Below are 11723 nucleotides of genomic sequence, written 5' to 3'. Positions count from 1 at the left end.
GCGTCCCATTCATAAATACCTTTACGGTCAAAAACATCATCACTTTTTGGTAAGTAAAATAAATGCAAAAATTATAATTGTTAGATGATTTCTTTCAACACAACACTCCTCCAGCTATGAAATGGTAAAGTCCTCCGCCGCCCTCGGGTAAACAACTCCTTATAAGGGAGTGCTGTGCGCGTCGCGCGTATCGCGTGATGTGGCAGAACTGTTTTAGCCGTTGTTCTCGACCAATAGGAATGAAGAAACTGTCCCGCTCACAACCGGTTATAAACAATGGTCATTACCAAAGGTTTAAACACCCCCACGTGACGCGCTCTCCACCAAATAGGAAAATGTAATTCTGGAAATGGAAAAAAGATTGTTCACTTCGATGGAAAAACTATCATTCCATTGTTTTCGTCATCCTGTTACCACAAGATTGACTTCCTCCATGATTCAAAGGTCAACGAAAAACATATCAACCGAGTACATCTTTTTTGTTCATTCGGCGTTCTTTCAAATGCATGATCGTACCGTCCGTACCGACCGTGTGTTACGTGTGTGTGTTTTCCACGTGTTTTCCTGATGACTCCTCTCCTCCACGGTAGGCCTGCAGTTGTACAAAATGGCAATGTTAGCTGAGCCAAAACGCCGACAGAAGTTGTCATCTGACCCAAGAAATAGCGCTTGGAGTAATGGTAATTATAAATAAAGTTTCGTGTGAATCCTTAAATATTAAAATGAAATTTCAACTTCCTTGCCGTCAAAACTCGCCGCCGTCAACTCGCTTCGCTTCGGGTACCCGGTCACTTCGGTACCTTGCAAACTGGGCACCTGCAAACTCGGCCACGGCCAAAAATGCGTAGGGGGCGACTGTGTTGCGGGAGCGACTTTGTTAGGGGGCGACCTTGTCGGGGGGGGGGGGGGGGGTGACTGTATCGGGGTGACTGTATCGGGGCGACTTTGTAGGTGGTGACATTGTGACTGTTTTTTTTGTGAGGGGGAGTTTGTACATGGAGGGTCGAGCTTGCTAGGGGGCGACTTTGCAGGGGGTGACTTTGCGGGAGGGGGGGGGGGGCGAGATGACTGGTTTCCATTACAAAGTCGCCCCCCCTGACAATGTTGCCCCCTAGCAAAGTCGCCCCCTGACAATGTCGCCCCCTGCCAATGTCGCCCCCCTAGCAAAGTCGCCCATAGTTGCGATAACGTAACCCTCCTGCCGATGGCGTAGCCGGAGGGTTACGAAGCTAACGCAATGTGTGCAGGGCGAAATGGTTTAAAACTACAATTTCGACAGCTAGTCAGCAGATTTGCTCAATTTTTACCACTTTTGAAAATCATGACACAAATTCTAGAAACACGAACTTGATCCTCAATGTCTAATGAATGAGGAAATAATTTGAAGAAAAAGACAAAAACTTACCAGATCCCCGAGCGAAAGAGTAAAAAATGGCCCTGGTTGAAAATTTGAATCCGAGGGTGGCAGGCCTCATTTTGATGTTAAAGTTCAGCCCCATCAAGCTTGATCCTGTTATCAAGTTATTAGTATTAGCATTCCAAATATTATTGCAATATAATTATCATGAAATTTACCAGGAAATAGAAGCGACGTTATATAGCACGGGACGTAAACAAATAACAATCTTTGGTGTGTGCACCCCATGCCATCACGCACTGAATTAACAGTCGCGGAACCGTCGGGAAATTAGTCCCCCGATCACGACCAGCGCCTTTCAGCAAATCATGCACTGTTAAAAAGCAAAATTCCATTGAAAACCATTAACCAAACTAAACAAACCCTTATGGACGCAATTTCAGCCTAAAACAACATTTAAAAAAACTTGTTGACTGAACACGGTGTGCGGGCGCCACGGTAAATTTCCTGGGGGCCCAAATTTTCTTGAGAGTTCGGAATTCTTATCAACTCCCATAACTAATGATTTTGCTATTAACAGCGTTTACAAAGCTACTAACTATCCAACCATTTTTTTATTGTGTAAGTACGCGAATGTTTACTTTATTTTAACCACTTGACTCTTTCGGTTATTTTTGCTTGGTGCCGAGTTTGTTAGTCAATAAAATGCTAGTGCCTAGTTTGTATGGTGCCGACATTCTTTGTGCCGAGTGGGTGCCGAGTTTGCAAGGTGCCGAGTTTGCAGGTGCCGAGGTTGCGAGGTGCCGAAGTGTCCGGTATTCCTCGCTGTGTGTAAACATGGTGTGAACAAAGCTATCGTCTTCCCACCAATAGAAATAGTGAAACTGTCTGAGGTATTTATGAATCCATTTTTATATTAATTTATTTGCTTAGATACAAACAAGTTTGGTCATCAGTTGATGGAGAAGATGGGTTGGAAGCAAGGAAAAGGACTTGGAATAAATGAAGATGGCAAGACAAGCCATATTTCTGTGTCTCTTAAAAACAATACTTTAGGTAAGTTCTGTTTACCCTTTTTTTAAATTCAAAGAATGCTCCGTGCCCAGCATTGCCCTTTGTCAATTATTGTGTTGTGCCCAGCATTGCCCTTTGTCAATTATTGTGTTGTGCCCAGCATTGCCCTTTGTCAATTATTGTGTTGTGCCCAGCATTGCCCTTTGTCAATTATTGTGTTGTGCCCAGCATTGCCCTTTGTCAATTATTGTGTTGTGCCCAGCATTGCCCTTTGTTAATTATTGTGTTGTGCCCAGCATTGCCCTTTGTCAATTATTGTGTTGTGCCCAGCATTGCCCTTTGTCAATTATTGTGTTGTGCCCAGCATTGCCCTTTGTCAATTATTGTGTTGTGCCCAGCATTGCCCTTTGTCAATTATTGTGCTGTGCCCAGCATTGCCCTTTGTCAATTATTGTGCTGTGCCCAGCATTGCCCTTTGTCAATTATTGTGCTGTGCCCAGCATTGCCCTTTGTCAATTATTGTGTTGTGCCCAGCATTGCCCTTTGTCAATTATTGTGTTGTGCCCAGCATTGCCCTTTGTCAATTATTATGTTGCGCCCAGCATTGCCCTTTGTCAATTATTGTGTTGTGCCCAGCTCTGTGTCCATTATTGCCCTTTGCCTAGCACCTTTTATGCACTGTATATTGTATTAGTCCATGTTTAACATTGCTGAGAATGATTTGTATTTGTTGTCAGGTTTGGGCTGTAGTCAAGAGCGAGGTGATAACTGGATCAGTCATCAGGATGACTTTAATGATTTATTGAACTCACTTAATCAAAACCAACAAGACGCTAAGAAGAAGAGTAAACCACAGAGTCTTCAAGAGAAATCTAAGAAAGCCAAGAACAGAGTCCAGTAAGAACATGATATCATTTATACTGTGTGCATGTGAACATTCAGTGATGTGATTTCTCTGTTTTAAACCTGGTTAACATCCCTACCCCACCAAATTATTTTTATTTCATTTTTTTGTTATGAATATTTTATAACTAAAGATCAGATTCATAAGAAAAGGAAGATAACCCATATAAGGAACACCCCAGATTGCAGAGAGTAGGGCGTTCAAAACCAAAGATAAACCATATAAGGAACACCCCAGATTACAGAGAGTAGGGCGTTCAAAACCAAAGATAACTGTATGTAAGTTTCCGCTTGCAAGCTTTCACGATTTGGGCTCACAGTTGAGGTTTTTTTAAACAGCCTACATCCCTGTACATTGTTATCAATCTGTAGATGTTAGTACTTTTGAGAGAAATATCCAAAAGAACGCATTCTTGACCAGGTTTTATTTTAAAAGACAAATCCAAACTAAAATGTGTTAATATCTCCTTTGCATATCACCATTTGAGCTTTCATTTATTAAAATGAATTGCATTGTCGTGAATTTTAATTTTTTTCCCGGTCTGGCCCCAATGCGTGAGAAAATGGTTGCTGTGCGTATGAGCTTGAGACAGAGCCCAAATGCGTGAGACTTGGTAGGTCTGCATATTGTTATTATGATGTACACACACTAGATACGTTTTGCAAAAAACACACTGACTTACTGCCAGATGACGAACAGGCGACAGATAGTGACATTTTAACTTACCATGATGTGTCATTTCTCCATACCTATAAACATTACTTACAGTCAATACTTATTCAGCTTTATCTTAGTGGTTCAATAATGGTTTTATGCTATTTGTTTTCAGTCTTTTGATGAGTTTTCTAAAGGTACATGTACATTCAAACATTTTGTTACGTACAATGTACAACAAACGGCAGAGAGAATAATGAGTCATGTAATGATGTTTGTATTGTGTTGTTTATTTCCACAGCTACAAGAAATTCACAGCAGGGAAAGATCTCTCTACGTATGATGATCATGCAATGAATTGCATTATGGGAGTTAGACAGAGCAGCAATACACCACAAAACCAATCGGTGAGTAGACATGTACATGTACTGTATGTGAAGCTTTGGAAGTGTTGAGTGAGATACATGTACATGTATGCGTGCCAATGGGTTATGCATGTCTATCTTTTCTTTTTCATGTTGCTTATTTGAGTCTTACATTCTTTACAGTGGCTTACCCTTGCACTTAACATGTGTTTATGATGATTTGTTGTCAGATTGTCTGGCATTAGGAAAATGATCTGGACAAACTTTAAGAAGAATTGTTTACAATGTTTCACATATCACCTTGATCACAATCAATCCCTAGACTTTGTCTGGACCGTTATATACGAAGGTACTTATTATACCACTGTAACAACTTGTAAAGGTTTATTGGTTCAGAATCAATCAGATGACGTGTTACATTATACAATTGTTGCACGCTGTGACGGGGTCCATGGCGGTTTGTACACCCGAGGGGGAAGTGGAGGGTGCCATTTTCCTTCTAGGGTGTACAAAACCCATGGACCCCAGTCACAGCGTGCAACAATTGTTTTGTTATACCATGGTAACATTATTCTTCTTCTTCTCAAAGTTCTGTTTTCATCTTCAAACATTATTGAGACGGACATTCATTGTTTAATAAGTAAACGAACAAGAACAGATTCCCTCGACCAACGCCGGGAACGATCAAGGTGATGTACACCGGTGTACATCACTTTTCATGTTACCCGCGGCTCTTCGAGCCATGTAACATGCGTTTTTGTTGCACGGCACGTGATTGGTTCTCCACCAATCAAACTTCACATTTTGTACAGAGGTATAACAATGCTAGATGCTCGCTACACACATCACACAGCATGGAGGTGAACATGAGTTTTGTTTATCAGCATTACCTTGATCGTTCCCACCGTTGGTTGATTTTCCAGGGCTTTGTATGCAACAGCCCCGGGTTTGAGGGAACAGTGAATTACTTTTATTTAAACAACTGTCTGTCGCTAGTTATGTTTGGAAATGACAACAGAACTTCTACTTCTAGAAGAGGAATAATAATGTTACCATGGTATAAAAAAGAATTTGACCTCAAGGGCAAATGGCACCCTCGGCCTCCCCTGCCATTTGCACCCTCGGGTGTGCAAAATACCTAAATCCCGTCACAGCGTGCAACAATTGTATAATGGTAGAATGTACATGTACATGTAGCTTTATTCCAATGAGAAGTAGTTGTACAAAGTTGTCATCCCAACCATAGCAAACAAATACAAACACAACATAACCAATCAAAAATACGAAAACCCAACAACAGAGCTGAACAAATGGCTCTTCTAGTCAAGATCCAAAGTTGTACTAAAATAATACTTCGTTTGTTGCACTTTTTAGGAGAATGCTTCAGATGATGAAGCATGTAGTGAAGATGGTTCTAGTCGAGTTGGTTTTGGGTTTAGCTCCAGCATCAAACCTGTTGTAAATGTATCTCATCAAGACAATGATTTCGGTGTTGTGACTACTACTAGCACAAATAGCATGCAGGTAAGCACATATCTACTATTACTAGCAGTAACTGGTAAGCATGTCTACTATTACTAGCAGTAACTGGTAAGCATGTCTACTATTACTAGCAGTAACTGGTAAGCATGTCTACTATTACTAGCAGTAACTGGTAAGCATGTCTACTATTACTAGCAGTAACTGGTAAGCATGTCTACTATTACTAGCAGTAACTGGTAAGCATGTCTACTATTACTAGCAGTAACTGGTAAGCATGTCTACTATTACTAGCAGTAACTGGTAAGCACATCTACTAATATTAGCAGTAACTCTATGCAGTAAAGACATACTATTATTAACAGGTAACGTTCCAAAAACTTGCTCATATGGAGTAAGCTTGGGTGGTTCCAGAAATTTGGGGCTCGGTTCCGGTTCAAAAAAAAAGCTCGGTTCTGAGACATACCCGGTTCCACTCTATATAAAACATAAGCCGCCCGTCCCGAGCTCACACACACACAATTAAGCCGATCTATTTTAACTGAAAATAACCAAGTTAATCAGACATCGGTCCGGAGCTCACACACACACACACACACAATTGGAGCCGATCTATTTTTAACGAAAAATTAATACCAGAATACCCACCAAGTCAATCAGACATCGTGCCACCGAGCACCTATTCTCCCTGCATTTATACAAGTCTTTGATTTGGCCGGCAGCAGTACGTCCGTAATGCAGTACGTCCCTAGTGCAGTACGTCCGTAGTGCAGTACGTCCATAGTGCATGCAGTGTGCCATCTCTGTACATAGAAGTGTACATGCCTGTACATGCATACAGTACTGTGTGTTTTGTGCATGGGAAAAGCTTTTATGAATATGGATATATCGGCAGCCAATGTGCTGTCTGGTTGGACTTTGGACTCTGTATATCTCAGCATATGCCTATGCATCTGTGCACTGTGTGTTGTATAATAATGCAGCCACATGTGATAGTTGATGCTCATGTCGGCTTGAAGCCTTTGCACAGTGTATCTGCGGTCACCGTTTTCAACATCAAGCCTCAATTTCTGGAGCCGGTTCGTCCCAGGATCGGCTCCACAGAGTCTTTTATAATAGGGACTCGGTCTTTTGAAATCGGAACCAACAAAAGCGGGTACCCGGTTCCACAGAAGAGTGGAACCGCCGGTCCGGTTTTCAATTTGGAACCGGGTAGAACCGGGTAACCGAAGGAACCGCCCAAGCTTAATATGGAGGTGGTTATTAAAAGGTTGCCCCGAACCATATCAACTGTCTCTTTAGTCTGAGGAATTCAGATGTAAGCGGTACATTGTGACTAAGCGAGTCATTGTACCAAACATTATTTAACTCTAACTCGCAAATGGCTTAATAATAATAATAACCCGGTTTTATATAGCGCTTTTCACACCCGGAGGGCGTCCCAAAGTGCTTCACATTATTGGTTAGTCCCCTTGCCATAGGCCACAACAATTGCCAAGTTGGATCCATGGAACTTGCACAATTCTCAGCCAATGACAGTCTTCCTTTCACAACAGTGAGGGAATTTTTTGAGTTTGTACAATGTAAGTTGATTAGTAGTTATCACGATTATCAAACCTATACCAGGGATTCTCAATTTTAAAATAAAGTTGACTTTGTAAAAACTCACTGTGCCATTATGTTTCTTTTTTTAAGGAATACTTTGCTAAGAAGATGAAAGCACTTCATGAAAAAAGGAACATCTCTTCAACATCTGAGATGGGAGTGTATTTAGAATGTACTGGTGAGGCAGATTGTGAACCCACAACACAAAACAACAACACAGAGGAGAGTACATACCAGAGAAAGAAGAAGAAATCAAAAAGAAAACGCAAGAACAAAGAGATACAGCAGTGTACAGAAGAAGAATCTGATAGTCCAGATAAAGCAATGGACCAAGATGATTGTAAAGAAGTTCATTTAAACAATGGCATCAAAACAGAGAAAAAGAAAAAGAAAAAAAGGAAGAAAGTTGAGGATGCAGCAGCAGTGGTTTGTAATGAAGATCTACAGAACGATGAATCAAATAATGACAAAATTGGGCAAGAAGGACCGAGGAAGAAAAAGGAAACTACAAAGAAAGTTAAAAAAAGAAAAAATCAACAAAGCTAAATCATGGGGTCTCATGATGCTCAATATGTAATTCAAATTATAACTTGTACTCTATTTGAGGTAAGTGGACTGTGTATTATCTGCAACCAATTCCTGACTGTTGACTTATCCATATTAAAGCTTTGTTCTCTCCCCTAAGTAACTACAATAATCATCCATACATGGGGGAACGATGTGAATACTACTTGAATGTGTATCAGAGCTGCAAACTCTCCCTGATTCTGCAAAAGGTCTCTGAATATTAAAGAATCTCTCTATAATCTTAAGAAATAAATTTGAAAGTTTCAATGAATTTTTTAGCCCTATTATGTTGTATGGACTTGTAAACACGTCCCTGATTATTGTACACAATTGCCCTGATTGCAAAATGCAAATGTTTGTAGCTCAGCATGTAGAAATATAGTCTTGGTTCCAAGACCATTGGTGTTGCGCGGTCACACGCAACCAACGTTCCGATTATGCACGGCAAAAACTGTACACGCTTGTAATGAACGAACGCTAGCGGGCGCTCTGTTTCTCTGATTTAGATCTCGCCATGGTCTTGGACTTTTGCAACGACGGATCTTAACTTTTTTATTGTTTTTCGGCAAATCTCCCCCGACTTTCCGGTGGAGCCAATCAGAGGCTGCGTTGCGGTTGGCTCATGAATAATAATCAGTGTTGTGCATGCAGTGTACAATGCATGCAGTAATTGCGTTGCATGACTTTTGCTATACTCTGCATGTGTGTGTGGGTATATGTTTTTATCGGAGTATAATAATGTTCAGATCAGTAGGATTTGAAACTTTGCCACATGGTGGAAATACGATAAAGAAAGGTTTGCGGTACCACCACAAACCTTTCTATGTATAATATCCAGATCCAGACTACTGCATTGCCATGATGCAGCTTGAAATGCGATCGTGGCGTTATGCTCCCGACGTGCCAGGGCCCACACTGATGAAGCCTGTATTGGCTAAACAATTTGCTTATAGTTGGCACAAAATAGTATTGCTTAGCAGAAACTGGTTACCAGCCAATTTTTAATTAAATTTGAAATGTTGTAGACTTATGCCTAGTGCCCAACTAAATTTTTGGATAGTAAAGAAATTTTGTACAGTATTTTCTGCCAAACAGATAACTGGTGGGCCCTGCATCTGCATGTAGTGTTATTCATAGTGAAGGTTTTGTAATCTTGGGGGAAGGAAATCTTGAGGGATTCAAAAGCGTCTTTGTGACGACGTATTTTGAAACATAAGCGTAGCTGCGTATCTTGGAACGTAAGCGTAACTTGACATGGGATTGAAAGCGTACCTTTTGATATTATAGCGTAACTTGAAGGAACGTAAGCAGATCTGTAAGCGCAGCTGAGTAGCTGTGTAGCTTGGAACGTTGACATCTTTTGGAACATAAGCATATCTTGGACTGAAGCGTAGCACCTTTGAACATAAACATAGCTGCGTATCTTTGAACGTTAGCATAGCTTGACTCTGGCTTGAAAGCGTACCTTTTGATATTATAGTGTAACTTGAAGGAACGTAGACCTAAGCGTGTCTTGAAACGTAAACGTAGCTGCGTATCTTGGAACGTAAGCGTAGCTTGACTCGGGCTTGAAAACATACCTTTTGATATTATGGTGTTACTTGAAGGAACGTAGAACTAAGCGTATCTTGGAACTTAAACGTAGCCGAGTAGCTGCGTAGCTTGGAACGTAACCATATAATATTTTTTGGAATGTAGTCGTAACCATATCTTTTGGAACAGCTCATGATAAATTGCGAATTTTGATTGCTTGTCGAGTGGCGACTACTGCTATTCAACTCCCAGTTATTTGAGGCGACTATAGTCGGGTCATAAATTCCACTAGTTGCCCAGTTTAATCATTACCTCAAAAATAACTCTTCATCCACAGAATTAAAAAATAATACTTTGTTTGACAAAATTATGCTTTGAGGGAATTTTGTTTGAGCATTATTTTTATTTTAACCTTTTATAAAAAATTCTCATAATTTGTTTAAGCTACTCACACAATAACACTCAACATAAAAACAAAATGCGGTATTCCTACGTTTTGACATCATCAAAATTACCTGAAAACTCAAAACAAAAAGAATTTAGGGGGCCATGAATCAAAATGGAGCATATTGGAACGTTGCGATCATAAGAAACAACGGATTCGACACCCGCAAGCTTGGAGTTCATAGCGCCCGGGATTTAACACCTCCAACCCCCACGAGACACGGCATGGGCGGTACGTGATATACGTTCCGATTGCTCCATCACGCCGTGGGGCCATACAAGCGTCCGTTACACAGACTCTCTGAATGCTAATCTTACGTTCGATTTTTGACCATTATTTACGATTTCAAATCGTCACGTATCCATAATCTGAATGGTGGACTGGAAGCGTCTCTCTATACTTGAAATTTCACTGTTTTCCTTTTAATAGGCCTAATTTTAATGACCACGGAATCACTTTGAGTAAAGGTTATTAAAAATAGAGCGCCGATCATATTGACCTTTGACTCGATCTAGTTTGAATAGTCATCTTTATTTCGTCACGTGATATGAATATTGCATACATTAAAAGTCATTTACATAGTCTGGCCACGCCTTCAATTTGCAAATGTCCAAGACCTTGGTGAGCACAGACATGGTGAGATCTAAATCAGAGAAACAGCGCGCCCGCTAGCGTTCGTTCATTACAAGCGTGTACAGTTTTTGCCGTGCATAATCGGAACGTTGGTTGTGTGTGACCGCGCAACACCAATGGTCTTGGAACCAAGACTAGTAGAAATATGGAATCAGTCTCTTTATAACTCATTTGCTTTTTCTTTTGAATTTTTTATTCTAACTAACAAGTTAGGTTTCAAAATAACCTGGTTAAAGGCAGTGGACACTATTGGTAATTACTCAAAATAATTATTAGCATAAAACCTTACTTGGTAACGAGAAATTGGGAGAGTTTGATGGTATATAACATTGTGAGAAACGGTTCTCTCTGAAGTGACATAGTTTTCGAGAAAGAAGTAATTTTCCACAAATTTGATTTTGAGATCTCAGATTTAGAATTTGAAGTCTCGAAATCAACCGACCTAAAGCACACAACTTTGTGTGATGAGGGTGTTCTTTTCTTTCATTATTATCTCGAAACTTTGATGACCAATTAAGCTCAAATTTTCGCAGGTTTGTTATTTTATGCATATGTTGAAACACCAAGTGAGAAGACTGGTCTTTGACAATTACCAAGTGTCCAGTGTGTAACATAATTGTTTTAAGAAAGTGAAGCCTACAGTACATGTAGTCTAATCTTGTAGTTTTCAACGTTAAAGCACATAATCCAAGTAGCTTTGACTTTAATTTCATGAACCAATCCGTGTAATCCTCTCCATGATGGTGATTGCCTAACAATAGGGAGGTTTTCATGCGAAGGGATACGGTTAGTGCGACGGATACGTGCAGACGACACTGATATCCTGTGAGTACGTAGTTACTGATAGCTATTTGTATGTATGTGCGTATCTGTTTGCATGCGAAACCTCCCTAGTGTCTCTCACATGTAGGATTGTTACTCATTGATCTTCCTGCTGTGCATACAAACATGGGTTTTCATTTGAAACATGTCTGGTGTCTTAAAGGCACTGGACATTATTGGTAATTACTCATAATAATTGTTAGTGTGACACAGAGAGTTCTTTATCAAGTCTTGAAACAACATTGTGATGAAGATTATGTGTTTTATTCCATTCTTCCAACAGTGGAAACCGCACGCAGCCAGCGCTGTACAAAACTATCTCTTTAAAAACAACTCCTTACAGAA

The 11723-nt window shown here is 40.4% G+C and overlaps 1 protein-coding gene across 1 annotated transcript; it reads left to right on the top strand.

Annotated features, from left to right (window-relative positions):
* Positions 1 to 523: 523 nt before the first annotated feature.
* Positions 524 to 8381, top strand: LOC117299438 (PIN2/TERF1-interacting telomerase inhibitor 1-like). Its single transcript, XM_033782975.1, has 6 exons — positions 524 to 680; positions 2291 to 2413; positions 3109 to 3268; positions 4231 to 4336; positions 5669 to 5818; positions 7469 to 8381. Exons 1-6 carry the CDS (start codon positions 608 to 610, stop codon positions 7922 to 7924), a joined length of 1068 nt encoding a protein of 355 aa, XP_033638866.1. The 5' UTR covers positions 524 to 607; the 3' UTR covers positions 7925 to 8381.
* The last annotated feature ends 3342 nt before the right edge of the window (positions 8382 to 11723 follow it).

This window comes from Asterias rubens, chromosome 14 (genome assembly GCF_902459465.1).
Source record: "Asterias rubens chromosome 14, eAstRub1.3, whole genome shotgun sequence".
Lineage (NCBI taxonomy): Eukaryota > Metazoa > Echinodermata > Asteroidea > Forcipulatida > Asteriidae > Asterias > Asterias rubens.
Note: the sequence above shows the minus strand (reverse complement) of the source record. Positions and strands in the feature narration are given on the sequence as shown.

What these genes read in the sequence shown, in the direction of transcription:
- LOC117299438 (XM_033782975.1), top strand. Translation starts at nt 608, where the DNA reads ATGGCAATGTTAGCTGAGCCAAAACGCCGACAGAAGTTGTCATCTGAC. An exon ending in ATACACCACAAAACCAATCG is followed by an intron (nt 4,337 to 5,668) that starts GTGAGTAGACAT and finishes TGCACTTTTTAG; the next exon opens with GAGAATGCTTCAGATGATGA. An exon ending in CTAGCACAAATAGCATGCAG is followed by an intron (nt 5,819 to 7,468) that starts GTAAGCACATAT and finishes TCTTTTTTTAAG; the next exon opens with GAATACTTTGCTAAGAAGAT.